The 20,194-nt window shown below is 36.1% G+C and overlaps 1 protein-coding gene across 2 annotated transcripts in view; it reads right to left on the bottom strand.

The window, feature by feature from the left end:
• HAT1 (histone acetyltransferase 1) overlaps positions 1 to 19,050 on the bottom strand; it is a 48,376-nt gene extending 29,326 nt beyond the window's left edge. The window contains exons 1-3 of one of the 2 annotated variants that reach the window (XM_036858965.1): positions 18,962 to 19,050; positions 13,317 to 13,421; positions 1,917 to 1,992 (exon numbers count right to left, since the gene is read on the bottom strand). In XM_036858965.1, coding sequence (XP_036714860.1) covers positions 1,917 to 1,992; positions 13,317 to 13,421; positions 18,962 to 18,968 — 188 coding nt within the window. In that variant the 5' untranslated portion in view covers positions 18,969 to 19,050. Of the gene's footprint in view, positions 1 to 1,916; positions 1,993 to 13,316; positions 13,422 to 18,789; positions 18,928 to 18,961 lie in introns of those variants that run through there. The other variant, XM_036858966.1, reaches the window with a different exon arrangement.
• Between the last annotated feature and the right edge of the window lie 1,144 nt (positions 19,051 to 20,194).

Genomic DNA, 20,194 nt, shown 5'->3' with positions numbered 1-20,194 from the left:
AAAGAAGAGCCACTTGTTGAATCTGGGATAATTTGAGCATCAAATTAATAACAGTAAAAGATTATAATCCATTAAGTTAAAAAAAAGAATCCCTGAGTCTATTCTGATATAAATAATACATAAGGGGAAGAAGAGAAGCTGTTTTTTATAGTAGAATGCAAACTAATAACTGCTGAAGGTGTGGTAGAGTTAGAAAATCACCATTTTACAATCATAGTAAAATACTGACAGGAATCATTAACAGTTTTAAAACTACTGAGCGAAAGTTTGATGGGAAACAGGATATTGTCACTCTCAGACTATCTCCCCACAGATTACATATAAATAACAAAGAAAAGCCCATTAACCTTTTAGTGGGGAAACCTGGCAGATACCTCTAAACTTAATGACCCAAGTTAGCTTAACCAACAATGGGACAAACTGACATCATGGACTTTCTGATATGACACACTGAGAAGGACATAATACAACTTCTGTTGTGGTACTACAGAAATATGCATTATCAGAATTTAATCATGAAGAAACAATCAAACGAGTCCAAAATGGTTTATAAAACTAGCCTATTCTCTACAAAAATGTCAATGCCATGGAAAACAAAGTCTGAGGAACTGTTTCAGACTAAAGGGACTAAAGAGAGATGACAACTAAATGCAATACGTGATTCTAGATTGGATCCAGGATGGGGAAAATTGTTATAAAAGAATTACTAGGAATCAACTGGCAAAGTTTGAAATGTGGATGATATTTTAGAAAACAGTACTGTATCAATGTTAAATTTCCTGAGTTTTGATAATTCTACTCTGGTTACTGTCCTTGTTTTTAGGAAATACATACTAAAGAATTTAGGAGTAAGAGAAGATATATCTGCAACCTACTCTCAAATGGTTCAACAACAACCTATCAATATATTTATATAAGAGAATGATTAAAGCAAATATAGCTAAATGTTAACAACTGATGACTGTAGATAAAGGATATACAGAATATTATTCTTGCAACTTACTGTAGATTTGAAATTTTCTTCAAAATCAAAAGTTAAAAAAACAAAACGTGACGGACTATTCTAATAATGTAATGAAGGTATAGGAAATTAAAGAATTGTGCTGAATAGCCCAGGACGTATCTTTAAAGTTGCTTCTGAAAATAAATTTCTCTTAATTGCTTATTTACTTGTCACAGAATAAACCTGAGCTTTCCAGATTTAGGGGAGTGTTTTCTAAAAGAAGTATAGGGCTTCCCTGGTGGCACAGTGGTTGAGAATCTGCCTGCCAATGCAGGGGACACGGGTTCGAGCCCTGGTCTGGGAGGATCCCACGTGCCACAGAGCAACTGGGCCCGTGAGCCACAACTACTGAGCCTGCGCGTCTGGAGCCTGTGCTCCGCAACAAAGAGAGGCTGCGATAGTGAGAGGCCCGCGCACCGCGATGAAGAGTGGCCCCCGCTTGCCGCAAGTAGAGAAAGCCCTCGCACAGAAATGAAGACCCAACACAGCCAAAAATAAATAAATAAAATTAAAAAATAAAAATAAATAAAATAAATAAATAAAAGAAGTATAGCAAAATGGTAGGAAAAAAGGAGTAGTTATGAATACGGGCTCTGCAGTCAGACTGACTAAATCTGAACTTCAGCCATTCATATGCCTTAGGCAACTATCCAATCCCACCAATGTTAATGTTACAAATGATAATACCATTGCTAAGATTATGAGAATTAAATGAGATAATGTACCTATAGCACTAAATGATAGGTATTATATAGTAGATTGGTGTCTCAATGTAAAAAATGCCATTCTAATATATATTTTAAAATAAATTACATGAAAAATAACAGTAAAGAAAATAAATTCTCATTTCTAAATTAAAAAAAAAAATGTTTTTGCCATACTAATTTGACAAATATCTTACTAAGTTACTTACTCATCCCCAAAGAGTTGATGGGTATATTCAGGAAAGAAAGTTCTAATGTCATTCTCAAGATCTTCAGGAAAACGAACTGTTTAAAAGAATAAAAAATATAGAGATATTAACAATATTAAAGATGACAGGTATTTCCAGTTTGAGAATTTCAGTATAACTAGGATACAGTCAACATTTTTCTTACTTAAAATGTCACTTTTCCATTATGTGATTTACACTGGATTCTCATGAGAAAAACAATGACAATCAGAATATTACTTTGAGTGCTTCAGCGTCAAAACCGTACTGATTCTAAGAATTAGAAAACTAGGCATGACAGAGGCATCTGATTTAATTTTTACTTTTCTGGTATGTTTATATACAATGCAAAGAGTAGAAGAAAACAAAACCACAAAAGCACTTTGAGATGAGAAAAGCTACAGTACAAAGGAAACAAAAACAAAGTGCTACAGGAAACATTCTGAGAACAAGAATAATCTGAGTTTGAGGAAGCTCATAGCATCACATCATTCTTTATGACTGCAAGATGATGATGTTTATGTTGTTCCTAGTTTTTTTCCTTTTCTTTTTTGCTATTAAAAGTAACGCTGCAATGACATCCTTAACCGTGCTATACTTTTACAAGTATACATAGGGTAAATTCCTGGCAGTACAAGTGCTGAAAAAAGTACTGAAATATTTTTGCAAATACTGCTTAAGTGCCCTTTAAAATACCATAAATACACACCAGCAGTTACTTAAACTCCTTTGTTTCTCCCATATCCCTGAGAATACTCTGTACCCTCAACTTTAATTTCTACCAATCTAAGATGGAAATGTGTATCCTGTTATTTTTATTTGCATTTATTACGAGTACTGATATTACTGGACTTTTCCCCAATATAATTTATCTTATGAAGAAAAACTACCAAAAAAAAAACCCCTTAAGCAATTGAAGAATTAAAAGATAACTGCAGATGAAAAGTTTCTAACGCTGTCCTCATAGAGCAGGTCATTCACAGGGTGCCAAAGTTATCATCTAGCAGCTTACTGATTTACAAAAGGAAAGACAATCTTTTTCACTGTAGAGATCTGGTGGCCACCATCTTTCCAAGTGATCTCAAACTTAGAATCACTCATTGTGGGACAGACCAACAATATGTGCCTCTTGATTCAATGCAACATAATGCATACAGTATCACCTATGAAGTTTTCTTACTGAAAAATTTTATCCTAGCTCTAATCCAGCTTTATATACTCCAATTTACAATACAGAAGTAGGGGAACAAATTAAATACCAGCAAAAGGAAATAGACAAATCCAGAATGCAGATTTGTTTAATAATTCTATGTAATGACTTTACTCTTCCAAATAAATCAACGGCATAGGGAGGGAAAAGTTCCATGGGTAGGAGGGACTGTTCTGGATTAAAAGAGATTAAAGAAACACCCAACACAATGCCTGATTCTTGAGTGGATTCTGGTTTAAATCTTTTTTTTTTTTTTAAGCCACTGAAGACTTTCCAGAACAACCAGGGAAACCAGAAAATTTCATGATACCAAAGAATTACCACTAATTTTCTTAGGTGTGATAATTGTATTGTGGTTATATATGTGCATATTCATATATTAGGACATGTGCTATGAGCAAATGCATGATGTTCAGAAAGCTACTTTCAAATAATTCAGCAAAAATACACACACATTAAAACATATATGGAAAATGTTAATTGTTAAATCTAGGTGTAGGATATACAGGTATAATCCTATTCTCTCAATTTTTCTGTGTTTGCAAATTTTCGTAATGAAAATTGAAAGAAAAAAAAGGCCTGGGCAGGTGGCGCAGTGGTTAAGAATCTGCCTGCCAATGCAGGGGACACGGGTTCGAGCCCTCGTCCGGGAAGATCCCACATGCCGCGGAGCAACTAAGCCCGTGCACCACAACTACTGAGCCTGCGCTCTAGAGCCCGCGAGCCACAACTACTGAAGCCCGTGCACCTAGAGTCCGTGCTGCACAACAAGAGAAGCCACGGCAATGAGAAGCCTGTGCACCACAACGAAGAGTAGCCCCCACTCGCCTCAACTAGAGAAAGCCCACGCGCAGCAACCCAACACAGCCAAAATTACATAAATAAAATAAATAAATTAAAAAAAAAAAAAAAAAAAAAAAAAAAAAGGCCTGGGCAAATACAGCAAAATGCTAAGATTTGAAAAAGCTGAGTGATGGAATCACAGATATTCATTAGTTGCTTATATTTTTTGCATGTCTGTAATATTTCATAATAAAAAAATAAAGTAGTCCAATATGTCTAGATTCATTAACCTAAAAGTTCCCAACTATTGCATCTCTAATACTTTAAAATGTCTGGAAGTCTCTAGAAATTATTAAAAATTAATTTCAAGCTACTGCTTCTAACATATATAGCACTTTGGTAATGATGGGTAAAGAGACATGGATAGAGAAAAAGACAAGTAATGAATAGGAAAAGTGTCGTAAGGTTAGTTATGATAACTATTTCTATCATTTGGATTGGCCTTCTTCCATTACCCACTCCTGTCATCCAAATTAGTGAGGTTTTACTATTTTAGCATGGAATTTAGTCCACAGAAGATAGGAACTAAAAGAAAAAGTAAAGTGATGAATCTTTTAGTTAAAATGAAGTAAAACTCAAATAGCTTAAGGCAAATATATACTTAAATATTTATTGACTTGAGCAGATTTGATTAGATTTTAAATATAAGAATCCAAGAGAAACTCTTTAAAACCAGTGCTATGTAGTTAATAAAGGATTCTTTTACTATCCAATAAGTGAAGTTTTTATATCAGTCCTTATCGTGAAACTTGAAATATGAAAACTTGTTTACCGTACGAACTTTAACCACACTGGGCAGATTTCTAAAAAGTTGCCTATAAATTCCTGGGATTACACATTGAGAAAATACCATGGGTTAAACTTGATGGAGATTAGAATGAAAGTAATCTCCTCAAAAGAGGGTTTTTAAGGTAAAAATTCCTGGGCCTTAGACAAAAGGAACCAACAATTGGTGCTAGGGGCACAAAGAATGGAGGTTAGTCCTTTTAATAGATGGGACAAATGTGAGTTTTCTATTCTCATTTTAGAAACCCTCAACACTTATATAAATGTAGTAATTACTACGAAAGGAATGAAACCAGATCTCTAAATCTGCCTACTCTGGGCATATCAAATAAACAGAATCATAAAATATGAGGGCTTTTGTGTCTGGCTGCTTTCACTTAATATGTTCTCAAGGTTCATCCATGTTGTAGCATGTACTAGTAGCTCATTCCCTTCTCATGGCTGAATATTATTCTACTGTACGGGGGTGCCGTATTTTGTTTATACACTCATCAGTGAACGAACATTTGGGACTATTTGAATAATGCTGCTATGAACATATGTGCACAAGTTTTTGTGTGAAATACATTGTTATTGGATATACAATTAAGGAGGAGTCACACACAAAATAATAATATGTTATTAATAATATTATTAGTTGTCACTTGAACATTTACTGTGTGCCAGGCAATTTGTTAAGGATTTTATAAACATTATTGTAGTTAATCCTTGCAAGAGCTATACAAGGTAGGTAACATTACTACTTCCATTTTACAGATGAATAATACAAAAAAGAATAATTTGCTCAAGGTTACAAAGTTGGTAATAGTGAGTTTAAGGTTGACTCAATCTGACATATATATGTACATGAGAACACATACGAAATGCTGTTATGTCACTAAAGCAAGAGAGTAAGCAAGCAAACCAAATATCAAGCAATAGGAGAATGATTAAATAAATTATATAAATGTGAAATGGTTTATATAATCATTAAACATCATGTTACTGAGATATTTGGTGACAGAGAAAAATGTTCACAATATACCTACAGTTAAGTGAACAGAACATGACACTGTGACCTGAATTTTATAAAAGAGAAATAATATAAGTGAATATATAATATAATTTTAAAAACTAGAAAGAAATATCCCAAATTACAATACTGAAGTAGTTATTCTGGGTGACAGAATTACAGGTTTAATTTTAATTTCTTATATTCTTCAGCACTGTTCAAAATTTCTGCAAAATATGCATTATTCCAATAGAGAAACAGACAATATAAAAACTGAAGTAATTTAAAATAAGCACTAAAAATTTTCTTTCCAAGAAAAATTACGTCACTCACATCTGTGGAGAAAAATGGAAGATCTGGGCCTGGAATACTAAATGGCACCTTATTGCCAACATAGGACCTGCAATGAATTTTCTTTTTGAATATACATCCTATTGTTTCTACTCCTATATATATAGTTCCTATATTTCCTAGTTCTCAGAATCACTTCTGTAATTTTTGGAGGGACAAAGAAGCATAAAAGAAGATACATTCCACATATGTCTTATTAGCCAAAAACAAAATTAAGAAATCACCAATGCATGTTAATCAATTTTTAAAGTTTAATTAAATACTTAGGCATTTAACATATGTACAACCCACTGACAGTTGCTCATATTGCAGATATAATGGGTTCTAGCTCTCAAGCAGCTTCAGAGATGCCACATATTCCCCATTGTATCTAGTTGTACTCTAGACTATAAGTTTATTCATAACCCTGTGTTCTTTAAATAACTGAAATCTTAAGTGCTTTGGCCAACATATATTTTCCTGAGTATACTAAATTCCAGAGCTATGGCAGAAATAACACATGAGCCTAGAACATCTTGTTCCAGAAAGTAATTAAAAAACAAAGTAATCAAATAATAAAGAGGACATGTAAAAAAGACACAGAAGCCAACTTGATCTGGCCTCCCACTGGTCAAGTCAGGGACAAATTGACCACCAAAATAAATGATAGTAACAGGTTATAATTCATTAAATAAAATAGGAAATAAATGAAAGAATTGAAAGTTTAATGAAAAACTAATAGGATGCAATGAGATCTGCACATCACTTCTGTGATAGTCCTACCAAAGATGTACAATCTGAAATAAACGGTAAGCAAACATGTGCCAAACCCAAATTGAGGGACATTCCACATAATAACTGGCCTGTACTCTTCAAAGTGTTAAGGTCAGGAAAGTCAAGAAAAGACTGACAACTGTTCCAGTCTGAAGGAGACAAAAGAGACAGCCTGGAACACTCCTTGAGATATCCTTGAGATATCTACATGATTCACAGATTCACTTTACTTAGCATCTACTCAAATGTCACCTTAGTTGTAAGACCTGATCACTCTCTATTTTCTCCATAACACATATCACAATGTGTCATGTATTTAACATGTCTGTTTCTCATAACAAGAATGTAAGTTCAATGAAAAGAGGGACTGTTTGTATACTGCTCTATCGCTAGTGCCGAGATAAGTGCCTGTCACATAGTACACCTAAATAAGTATTTGCTGAATGGTAGTAAACTTAAAACAAAGATCATCTCAGTAGAACTAACAATACACTGTATTTTTGTAATTGGTTATAGGGCTTTTTAGTAGAATTTAAAAGAGTATACTGGAGAGTAAGGGATAAGGGAAAACAAAACACACACTACATAGGAAAAGAGAAATGAGAAAGTGTAAGGAAGCAACAGAAAAAAGATGACAAAAGCAACAAACAATAAATGTAATGGATATAAACTGGCTAGATTAAAAAAAATTTTACAAATCAAATCCAATATGTTCTCTATAAACGACATGCCTAAAAGGAATGACAGGTTAAAAGTAAATGGAAGGACAAAAAAATGTAGCATGTAAACCACAAAACCTGAAAATGCAATCTAAATTGTATTAAGGCAAAAAAAGCATTAAATGGCCTAAGAGGACAACCTCTTCAAAATGATTAAGGTGAATTCTTTCAAGCCTTTAAGGAACAAGTATACCTAATGCTTTAAAACTGTTGAGAGTAGGAATGGTAAAGTGGGAAGGCCATGAGAAATAGTTACAAAGAGTACAAAAGCTGACCTTCACCTCCCCTAAAAAGAAAGCAAAGAGGAGAAAAACACAGACCAAGCTCATCTATAAACAATAATGTAAAAATATTTAAAGATAATATAAAATAGTCTTCATCAAAACAAAATATCTCAAGGTATTGAAATGCAAGGATGGTTCAAAATCTAAAGATTAAAAAATAAAATTATTTAAATGTTATGTTTTACATTGTATATAAGATAATATAATCAAAATTATTTCCAGGGAAACCAAAATGGCGCTCAGTAAACTCTAATATGCTTGTTTGAATAAAAACTCTTGGCAAACTGAAAAATACTCTCCAATGTAATAAGCCAGGATCACGTTTAGTGGAGAAATAACGAACCATCATCATTAATTTAAGGAAGAGGAATGACGGCTATCATTTTTTAACACTGTTCTGAACATGCTAGCCAATGCAAATTGAAAAAATAAGAGGTATATACAGAAAAGAAAGTGAATTTACTAAAATATTCAGATGCTACGATTGCATGCTTGAGAAAAACAAAGAAAATCAACTGAAACCACTCTCCAAAACAGTAGAAGAATCCAGTAAGATTATCTGTTTCTAAAATATATTAAAACAACAACGACAACAAAAATATATTAAAGACAAACAACTCAATTAAAAAATATGCAAAGGATCTGAACAGATACTTCTACAAAGAAGATACACAAGCAGCCAATAAGCACATGAAAATATGCTCAATGTCTTCAGTTATTAGGGAAATGCAAACTAAAACTGCAGTAAGATGTCATTTCACACCTACTAGGATGGCTATATATAAAAAAATAAGAAGTGCTGACAAGGATGTGGAAAAAGTGAAACTCATACATTGCTGGTGGGAATGTAAAATGGTACAGCCACTATGGAATATAATTTGGCAATTCCTCAAAAAGCTAAACATAGAAATATCATAGGACCCAGCAATTCTGTTCCTAGCTATATGGCAAAAGAACTGAAAACAAGGACAACAGACAACTATACCTCGATGTTCACGGCAGCATTATTCACAATTGCCAAAAGGTGGAAACAACCCAAGTGTCCATCAACAGATGAATGAATAAACAAAGTGTGGTATACAACAGAATATTATTCAGCCATTAACAGGAATGAAGTTCTGATACATGTTACAACATGAAACATTTGCTAAGTAAGTTGAAAATATTATGCTAAGTAAAATAAGCCAGACACAAAAGGACAAATATCCCACTTAAAAAAATATCTAAAATAGGTAAATTCATAGAGATAGAAAGTAGATTAGAGGTTACCAGGGGCTGGAGGGAAAGGTGAATGGGGAATTACTGCTTAACAGATATACAGAGTTTCTGTTCGGGGTGATAAAAAAGTTTTGGAAACAGATAGTGGTGATGGCTGCACAACACTGTGAAGGTAGTTAATGCCACCTAATTGTATACCTAAACATAATTAAAATGACATATAGAAAAAAAGATTCACTCTTTCTACAGTAACCCTAGAGCACTGGACCCGTGTGGGAAAAGTGTGCCTATCAATCCCTCACACACGAAGTGAAAATAGCTTGCTATGGGAGAAGAATCTTGGGATAAACCTTAGTGGAATTATTGGTATGCAGTCAAGAGTTAAAGTTATCCCATGTGTCTAGTACAATGCCTGTCACATGGTAGGTTTCAATAAACATTTCTCCAGAGAAAGTAGAAGGGGAAGGGAAAGAGGGAGACAGGAAGAAAGGTTGGTTTGAGGGAAGCAAATTATTGCTGCTGACTGTAAGGGATTAGACTGACCAAATAACCCAGTCAGTTTTAGTTCTGTCAAATATGTATAAAATTTATGTAAACTAGATTTTGATGTGGGAAAAAGATATATATTAAAAATTATTTTCCATAGTTCTCCCATACACAATAAAGATAGAAAATATAATGGACGAGGAGATCCCATTTATAATAGCAGTAAAATAGATGAAATACCTTGGAATAAACTTAAGAAATGTTTATCATCTGTACATAAAATTTAAAACTCCACAGCTAGACATAAAAAAAGACCTGAATAAATAGAAAGATATTCTTGCTATTAGAAAGGAAGATTCAGCAATGTAAAGATGTTGATTCTCCCCATATTAAACTTAAATTTTAATAGGATCTCAATTTTAAAGAAATCAACCAAAGATCTCTTTGGAACTCGATAAAATGTCCCTCTAGAAGAAGACATTAGAGAAAACTTAGGAAAACTCTTAAAGAAATGAGTGGGACCCAGTCACACCATATACTAATCACAACATTTATTCTAACAGTACACTAATGGCTCAGGGAAAAAAAAAAGGCCCCAAAGTAAACCCAAGAATATATATAATACTTTAGTATGATTAAAAAAGAAATTTTAATTGTTGAAGACAACAAATCAGCAGCTAGATAATTGACTAAACCATCTGGAAAATTATAAAGCTGGATTCCTACCCTATGCCTAATCAAGATAAAGATTCAAAGGTTTCAATTTAAAAAAAGAAAAAAAATCAACAAATTATTAAAAGAAACAATAGATAAATCTTTTCATAATCTTAGAGCAGGAAGGACCTTTTTATAAGACACAGTGAAACTCATAAAAGAAAAAGAAATTTCCTTAGATAAAAAATTTTAACTTCTACATAACAAACTCACCAAAAGTCAAAACAGGGAAAAAAAGTACTTGCAACATATGACCAAAGAAGGGCTGATTCTTTTAGAATATAAAGGATATACTTCTCTTAGGATTAAAAATCAATTTTAATTATCAAATCAAAAAATGGTCAAAAACAGTGGGGAAAAAAATCCTCAGAAAATAATGTGTTGGCAAGGATGTGGAGAAAGTGGAATTTTTCTGCACTGTTGGTGGAAATGTAAAATGGAGCAGCAACCACTATGGAAAACAGTATGGAGGTTCCTCAAAGAATTAAAACTAAAATTACAATATGATCCAGCAATCCCACCTCTGGGTATATATCCAAAAGAATTTGAAGCAGGATCTCGAAGAGATATTTGCACACCCCTATTCACAGCAGCATTATTCGCAATAGCCAAGAGGTGGAAGCAACTCAAGCGTCCATCAACGGATGAACGGATAAACAAAACGTGGTATATACATGTAATGGAATATTATTCAGCCTTAAAAGGAAGGAATTCCTGCCACGTGCTACATGGATGAATCTTGAGGATATTATGCTAAGTGAAATAAGCCAGTCACAAGAATACAAATACTGCATGCTTCCACTTATATGAGGTATCTAAAGTAGTCAAATTCTAGAAACAGAATGTAAAAAGGTGTTAGCAAGGGGCTAGCAGGAGGGGGAAAATAGGGATACAGAGTTTCAATTTTGCAAGATGAGAAGGTTCTGGAGATCAGTTGCACAACAATGTGAGTATAAATGCTAAACACTACAGAACTGTGTACTTAAAAATGGTAAAAAATAGTAAATTTTAAGTTACGTGTTTTTCACTACAATTGCAAATTAAAACAAGAAGCTATTTTTCACCCATCACAGGGGCAGGGTGTTCCGCTTTGTTTTTTTTAATGATAATATGCAACACTGACCAGGGTATAGGTAAAAAGGCAATCTCAAATTCTGGTGTAAGCACAGGTAATTTTCTGGAAGGCAATTTAGCAACGGCTACTAAAGTAGAATATGTTTGTAACCCTTTGACCTAGCACAGTGGTTCTTAAACAGAGACAATTTTACACACAACCCTCAGGAGATGTGACAACGTCAGAAGACATTTCTGATTGTCACAACTGAAGGAGAATGTTACTGGCATCTAGTTAATAGACAAGGAATGCTGCTAAACATCCTACAAAGTACAGAATAACAAAGAATTATCTAACCCAAAATGTCAATAGTGCTGAAGCTGAAAAACTCTGATCCAGCATTTCAATTTCTAGCCACACACTCTACAGATCACTCACACAAGTGGGTACATACATATGAAACGATATTTACTGGAGAATTACTTTTAATAGCAAAAGAGGAGAAGGGCATCTCCCAACAGAGAATACTTAAGTTATTATACAGTCATACTATATTACATAATTTAAAAGAATGAGGTAGATCTATATAGTTACAAGGAATGATATTCAAGATACTATTAAGCTAAATAACAAAACAGCCTTACAACAGGATCCTGGTTTTAGAAAATTAATGTATGTACAAGAAAAAAAAACTTAGACCAGTATTACCTTTTTAGTGAGGCGTCAGGGCACCATTATCTGTCACTTTCTTTGTATTTCTGTTATGTTTGTACTGTTTTAAATAATAATAGCTAACATTTATTGTGAATTTCTAAATCAAATTGTTTAAGCACTTTACTTGTATTTAACCTCATATTTAATCTTTACAACCACTATACAGTAAGTGATATTAACTCCATTTTAAAGATGAGAAACATAAGGAATGGAAAGTGATGGAACCAGAATTCATGAGTTTATAATTATTTTTTAAATAGCTTTATTGAGTTATAATTTACATCCCATAAACTCAATTGCTTTAAGTGTATAATTCAATGATATTTAGTAAATTTAGAATTCTGCAACCACTACCACAATCTAATTTTAAAACACTGCCATCACCCCCAAAACAAATCTCATGCTTATGTGTAGTCATTCTCTGTTCCCACCCTTGGAACCAGGCAACCACTAATCTTTCTGTCTCATGGATTTGCCTTTTCTGAACATTCATACAAATGGAATCATATGGTATGTGGGCGGGGGGGGCTGTCTGGTTTCTTTCACTTTAGAATGTTTTTGAGGTTCATCCATGTTGTAGCATGTATCAGACCTTCATTCCTTTTTATTGTCAAATAGTATTCCATCACACGGATATACCACACTTTGTTTAACCTCTAACCAGCTGATAGATATCTGGGCTATTTCTTTTGGCTATTGCAAATGATGCTGCTGTGAACATTCATGTACAAGTTTTTGTATGGACAAACATTTTCATTTCTCTTGGGTAGATACCTAGGAGTTGAATTGTTGAGTCATATGGCAAATATATATGTTTAACTTTTTAAGAACCTACCAAACTGTTTTCCAAAGTAATTGCCTCATTTTATGTTCCCATCAGGAACATATGCGAGTTTCCCCACATTCTCCCCAACACTTATTTTCTATTATTTTTATAAGCAAATAAGTAAAAGTAAATATTTTTAAGAGGCTGAGACCACTTATACCTGTCACTTTTTGCCACACTGAACTTTCTATATGTAAACTCTGCCATCTCTCAAACATCTACCCACACCATGACATAAACCAAGAATTAATAAACTCTGAATGCGTTCAATAAGTGTAGAAAACTAAACATTAAATTGCAAAAACAATACAATAACTATACAAATGACTGCAATAAACTGCTCTTACATAAAATTCTACTTCAAATTTAAAAAGAAACATTATATATACATACACAATACACACGTAATACTACTTAGAAAAGGCATACATACCTAATTTTAGTTCAATTGCTGTGTTGGTGTTACATTTGTACTCTGCCAGTTTCTTCTCAACTGCACTCTTGTATTCAACCAAAAATTTCTCCATAGCACCAAATCCTAAGAAAAAAGGTTTTTAAAAAGTCTAGGTGGAAGTGGTTTAATTAGTCAAAACTACAAATAGGGTTCTTATTAGAACTGGAATAAAGGTAAGACTTATAACATGCTAATAGATCATAGATCTCCATATACTCCTACTTAAATGTACTGAGTATGACTGTCTCATTATAAAACAGAAAAAAGGGCTTCCCTGGTGGTGCAGTGGTTAAGAATCTGCCTGCCAATGCAGGGGACATGGGTTCAAGCCCTGCTCCAGGAAGATCCCACATGCCGCGGAGCAACTAAGCCCGTGTGCCACAACTACTGAGCCTGTGCTCTAGAGCCCACAAGCCACAACTACTGAACCCACGTGCCACAGCTACTGAAGCCTGTGTGCCTAGAGCCTGTGCTCCGCAACAAGAGAAGCCACCGCAATGAGAAGCCTGTGCACCTCAACAAAGAGTAGCCCCCACTCGCCACAACTACAGAAAGCCCACGCATAGCAACGAAGACCCAACACAGCCAAAAATAAATTAATAAAATAAATAAATAAATAAATAAAAATAAATAAATAAAACAAAAAAAAATCACTTTTGAGATAGAGGCTTGTGAACTAGACCTGCTTTACATAAATGACTAAAACTGATAACTAAAATGACAGACTACTGACATTTCTGAATATTTAATATTAATATAAATTACCTGCTAGGATTTATACCTAAGTAGCCTTTTTAAAAGAAATATAAAAAGGATGCTACTGCTCCACTAAGAATCAAGGTGAGAATGTCCTTTGATAATTACAAGATAGCATTTTATTTCTAAAACTGAAAAAATTCCACCCAGAGTACTTCCAGATCAACTATTAAAAAAACCAACAATGGGGCTTCCCTGGTGGCACAGTGGTTGAGAGTCTGCCTGCCAATGCGGGGGACAAGGGTTCGAGCCCTGGTCTGGGAAGATCCCACACGCCGCCGAGCAACTAGGCCCGTGAGCCACAATTACTGAGCCTGCGCGTCTGGAGCCTGTGCTCCACAACAAGAGAGGCCGCGATGGTGAGAGGCCCGCGCACCGCAATGAAGAGTGGCCCCCGCTTGCCGCAACAGGAGAAAGCCCTCGCGCAGAAACGAAGACCCAACGCAGCCATAAATAAATAAATAAATAAAAATTTAAAAAAAAAATACCAACAACAGAAAACAGGCATAGAGGGAACCTACCTCAACATAATAAAGGCCATATATGACAAACCCATAGCCAACATCGTTCTCAATGGTGAAAAACTGAAACCATTTCCTCTAAGATAAGGAACAACACAAGGTTGCCCATTCTCACCACTATTATTCAACATAGTTTTGGAAGTTTTAGCCATGGCAATCAGAGAAGAAAAAGAAATAAAAGGAATCCAAAGCAGAAAAGAAGAAGTAAAATTGTCACTGTTTGCAGATGATACGATACTATACATAGAGATCTTAAAGATGCTACCAGGAAACTACTAGAGCTAATCAATGAATCTGATAAAACAGCTGGATACAAAATTAATGCACAGAAATCTCTTGCATTCCTATACACTAATGATGAAAAATCTGAAAGAGAAATTAAGGAAATACTCCCATTTACCACTGCAACAAAAAGAATAAAATACCTAGGAATAAATCTACCCAAGGAGACAAAAGACGTGTATGCAGAAAACTGTAAGACACTGATGAAAGAAATTAAAGACGATACAAACAGATGGAGAGATATACCATGTTCTTGGATTGGAAGAATCAACATTGTGAAAATGACTATACTACCCAAAGCAATCTACAGATTCAATGCAATCCCTATCAAACTACCAACAGCATTTTTCACAGAATTAGAACAAAAAATTTCACAATTTGTATGGAAACACGAAAGACCCCGAATAGCCAAAGCAATCGTGAGAAAGAAAAACGGAGCTGGAGGAATCAGGCTCCCTGACTTCAGACTATACTACAAAGCTACAGTAATCAAGACAGTATGGTACTGGCACAAAAAACAGAAATATAGATCAATGGAACAGTAAAGAAAGCCCAGAGATAAACCCACGCACATATGGTCACCTCATCTTTGATAAAGGAGGCAAAAATATACAATGGAGAAGACAGCCTCTTCAATAAGTGGTGCTGGGAAAACTGGACAGCTACATGTAAAAGAATGAAATTAGAACATTTCCTAACACCATACACAAAAATAAACTCAAAATGGATTAAAGACCTAAGTGTAAGGCCAGACACTATAAAACTCTTAGAGGAAAACATAGGCAGAACACTCTATGACATAAATCACAGCAAGATCCTTTTTGACCCACCTCCTAGAAAAATGGAAATAAAAACAAAAATTAACAAATGGGACCTAATGAAACTTAAAAGCTTTTGCACAGAAAAGGAAACCATAAACAAGACAAAAAGACAACCCTCAGAGTGGGAGAAAATATTTGCAAATGAAGCAACTGAGAAAGGATTAATCTCCCAAATATACAAGCAGCTCATGAATCTTAATATCAAAAAAACAAACAACCGAATCCAAAAATGGGCAGAAGACCTAAATAGACATTTCTCCAAAGAAGATATACAGGTTGCCAACAAACATGTAAAAGGTTGCTCAACATCACTAATCATTAGAGAAATGCAAATCAAAACCACAATGAGGTATCACCTCACACCAGTCAGAATGGCCATCATCAAAAAATCTACAAACAATAAATGCTGGAGAGGGTGTCGGGAAAAGGGAACCCTCTTGCACTGTTGGTGGGAATGTAAACTGATACAGCCGCTATGGAGAACAGTATGGAGGTTCCTTAAAAAACTAAAAATAGAACTACCATATGACCCAGCAATCCCACTACTGGGCATATACCCTGAGAAAACCATAATTCAAAAAGAGACATGTACCACAATGTTCATTGCAGCACTAATTACAATAGCCAGGACATGGAAGCAACTTAAATGTCCATCGACAGATGAATGGATAAAGAAGATGTGGCACATATATACAATGGAATATTACTCAGCCATAAAGAGGAACAAAATTGAGTTATTTGTAGTGAGGTGGATGGACCTAGAGTAAGTCAGAAAGAGAAAAACAAATACCGTATGCTAACACATATATACGGAATCTAGACAACTGGTACCGATGGACCTAGTGGCAAGGCAGGAATAAAGACGCAGACGTAGAGAATGGACTTGAGGATGTGCGGTGGGGGAAGGGTAAGCTGGGACGAAGTGAGAGAGTAGCACTGACATATATACACTACCAAATGTAAAACAGATAGCTAGTGGGAAGCAGCTGCATAGCACAGGGAGATCAGCTCGGTGCATTGTGACCACTTAGAGGGGTGGGATACGGAGGGTAGGAGGGAGGTGCAAGAGGGAAGGGATATGGGGATATATGTATACATATAGCTGATTCACTTTGTTATACAGCACAACTAATAATGCATAGAAAGATTATCTCAAGAAGAATACACAAGAAACTAGTAACCACTGTTACTTCTAGGATAAAGAGAAGGAACGGGGACAGGGTTAGGAAAGAAAATTTTCACTGTATTAGCAAAATTTTTGTAACCATGTGCATGAAGTCATAGGCTATTGGAATAACAAAATGGTTTTAGTACAACGTGGCTACCCATCAATGTATATAATAATTAACAATGGAAAAAACCATTATGAAGAGAAACTTTCAAGCAAAGATGACAATAAATCTCCTGACAAAATGATCATAAAAATTAGGAAAAATTCAGGGAAAAAAGGTCACGAGCAGAAATGAAAAATGGGGTACAATGACATGCCGCAAACTTCAGTAAGCGGTTAAAACACACATATACAGAATATGGGGAACACTTGAAGCAGTATAGATTAATGGTTTGGAGTCAGAATTGCTGGATTCAAATCCAGGCTTCACTATTTACTTACTAGATCTGTGAACTAGAGCACATTACTTGGTTTCTCTGACCCTAATGGATAAAAATGGTATAATAGAACCTATCTCAAACATCATCTATAAAAATGAGATAATAGAACCCACCTCAAGGCATTTATGAATAATCTAAGCAACAAATCATACATTAGTTTAATCCCCACAATTCTATAAGACAAGTCAATACTTTATCAGCCCCATTTCATATTCAAAAGCTCAGTTAGAAAGGGGTTTGGTCGGCCTTCCCTGGTGACGCAGTGGTTAAGAATCCGCCTGCCAATGCAGGGGACACGGGTTCAACCCCTGGTCCGGGAAGATACCACATGCCGCAGAGCAACTAAGCCCGTGCGCCACAACTACTGAGCCTGCGCTCTAGAGCCCGCGAACCACAACTACAGAAGCTCGTACGCCTAGAGCCCGTACTCCACAACGAGAAGCCACCATAATGAGAAGCCCGCACACCGCAAAGAAGAGTAGTCCCCGCTAGCAGGAACTAGAGAAAGCCCACACACAGCAACGAAGACCCAACGAAGCCAAAAATAAATAAATTAAATAAATTAAAATTAAAAAAAAGAAAGAGGTTTGACTGCTTAAAGGGCACCCGATTACTAAACGGTGGGACTGAGATTCGAATTTAGGTGTAATTCTTATAACACTACACTCTGTGCAATACACATGTCCCCCCTCTTTTATAGTACCAGTGTACCCCCAAATCCTACAGTCTCTATCTGGTAGAAGAGCCCTTCCTTAAACACCTGTAGAGCTCATGCTATAGCCTGTGTATCCAGCACATCCATAGAAGTGTACTGAGACTACTATAAAGTCAATGGACAAGATAAAAGAAAAAGAAACTGTCCATCACTTCAAAAGATATGTAACTGGATAAAAAAAGCATATACTCAACCCAAAACAATCTTTATAAACGTACAGAATAATGGCAATTATTAGTTATTAAATGTTGTGAACTGAAGAGACTCAATAAAGAAGAGGTGAATAGAATAAACAAGAAAATTAAAATAGACACCCCCTAAAAGAGAAGTTTAGATTAAGGAAGAATGCTTCACTGTCTCTCTCTCAAAGGAAATCTAAATAGATCTTAGTAATACTAAAGTGTGAGAGATTAAGGAGACTATTACGGAGTCAATCAAGATTCAAATGAGAGCCCTAGTGCAGGGCAAGACAGCAATGCGCTAGCTCAGAAGTTGACTGTAGTGGAAGGCGGAGAGAGACCTGGAAGAGAAGTCTGAGCATTAAAATCAGCTGGCGGGAACAGAACCAGACTAGTGGATGAGGCAGCAGTAGGTAAAGAGAACGAGAAGAGAAACAGGCGTCCAGGCACCTGGCACCTTACAAGCCCAAATCATGACGCTTTCTCCTGGCCTCTTCGGCCCTCGTAAGGGCCGAGTTCCCCGCAGAATGTGCAGAACCCCGAGCCGTTGGGGGCGGGGGCACGAACCTCGGCGGACAAGGAGCTGAGCTGAGAGTTCCGCGCTTCCAGGCTGAAACAGGCCTTCTAGAACCCAGGCTGCAGCCCGAAAGTTCCAGGCGGGCACTGTCACCACCGTCTCGGCGTCCTTTCCCAAACCTGCCCGCCCCCTCCCCTTGGTAAACTTTTCCCGGGAACTTACCCGCCATTTCCGAGCTGCGAGCACCCGCGGCCGAGGAAGGACGAATCAACCCGCGCGCTCCCTGGCCGGAAGTGAGCACACTTTCTGACGCATTTCCCCCGCCCACCCCTGGCCTGGTGCTGGCCAATGAGAGGAGGAGGTTCGAGGCGCGGGGTGGTGGAAGCTCCTCGAGAGGCGGGGCTAACACGGCCGGGAAGGCTCGGACGGTTGCCTAGCCAAGGCCAGCACCGTCAGCCTCTTTGAGGCTTGAATTGGAGGAGGAGGCCGCAAAGGGATATTCTCTTGTTGAGATGCCCGCCGGCTCGAGGAGAGTTTCTTTGGGGTTGATTTGCATAATATACATACCTCTGGCAGTTTTCTGTTCCCCCTTAACGATGTTTTGGAGACTGTTAGAAAAACTTTTCCCTTGGCCTGGACAGTAGATCCAAACACCTGAGCCCTAGTTTTACAGGTAAAATATAGGGATTGAGTTCGAGTTGCCGGAGAAATTTTCCCGTATTTTATTTGTTTCTATTTTTGCGGTAAATAGTTGTTTAACATCGTTTTTCCTTTATGTTTTTAAACAGTATGTATACGGTGTGATATCTAGGTACTCTGCTTCCGCATTTTAAGGTTATGAGGCAACAATTTAGTGTAAGGAAATTGCTACCTAGTAATAATTTAGGTGACCAGAACTGTTCTGGTTCTACATATCTCAAGTCCTAGTGGCGTAAACCACATCACAGGATGCTACCTGATTTGGGCCATAGGGCTTGTTAGTGTTTAGTAGCTGCTGAAACGGTTTGTCCCAGAGGATAAGCCACTGTTTAGGTATCCACAAATACTCCCACGATGTCTGTACACTAGAATGCCTTGTCTCAACAAATGGTGGTTAATAGGTTTTACAATGATGATACTAGAGCTAAAATGGACCCTTGGGATGATAATGTAGAACTAACACACTTCCTCGTTTTAGAGATGCGGAAACTAAAGCTCAGAAAAGAGAAATTACCCAAATTCATACTCAGTGTACAGCCTACACAAGAGCCCAGTTCTCCAGATACTCAGCTCAGTATTTGACTACATGGAGATGGCCCTCCGGAAGGTAAAGATCAGAAAAGGTACTGAGAATGCTCAGATCGTTTTTCTTTAAGCTTTAATGAAACATAAGAAATTACGATCATAATGTTAAGAAGAAAACTGAAATCGTTGTCACTAATGATATTATGGATCAAAAACGGAAAACAATCTTTT

This window comes from Balaenoptera musculus, chromosome 7, assembly GCF_009873245.2.
Source record: "Balaenoptera musculus isolate JJ_BM4_2016_0621 chromosome 7, mBalMus1.pri.v3, whole genome shotgun sequence".
Taxonomy (NCBI): domain Eukaryota; kingdom Metazoa; phylum Chordata; class Mammalia; order Artiodactyla; family Balaenopteridae; genus Balaenoptera; species Balaenoptera musculus.
This window is presented reverse-complemented; position numbering and strand designations above follow the sequence as displayed.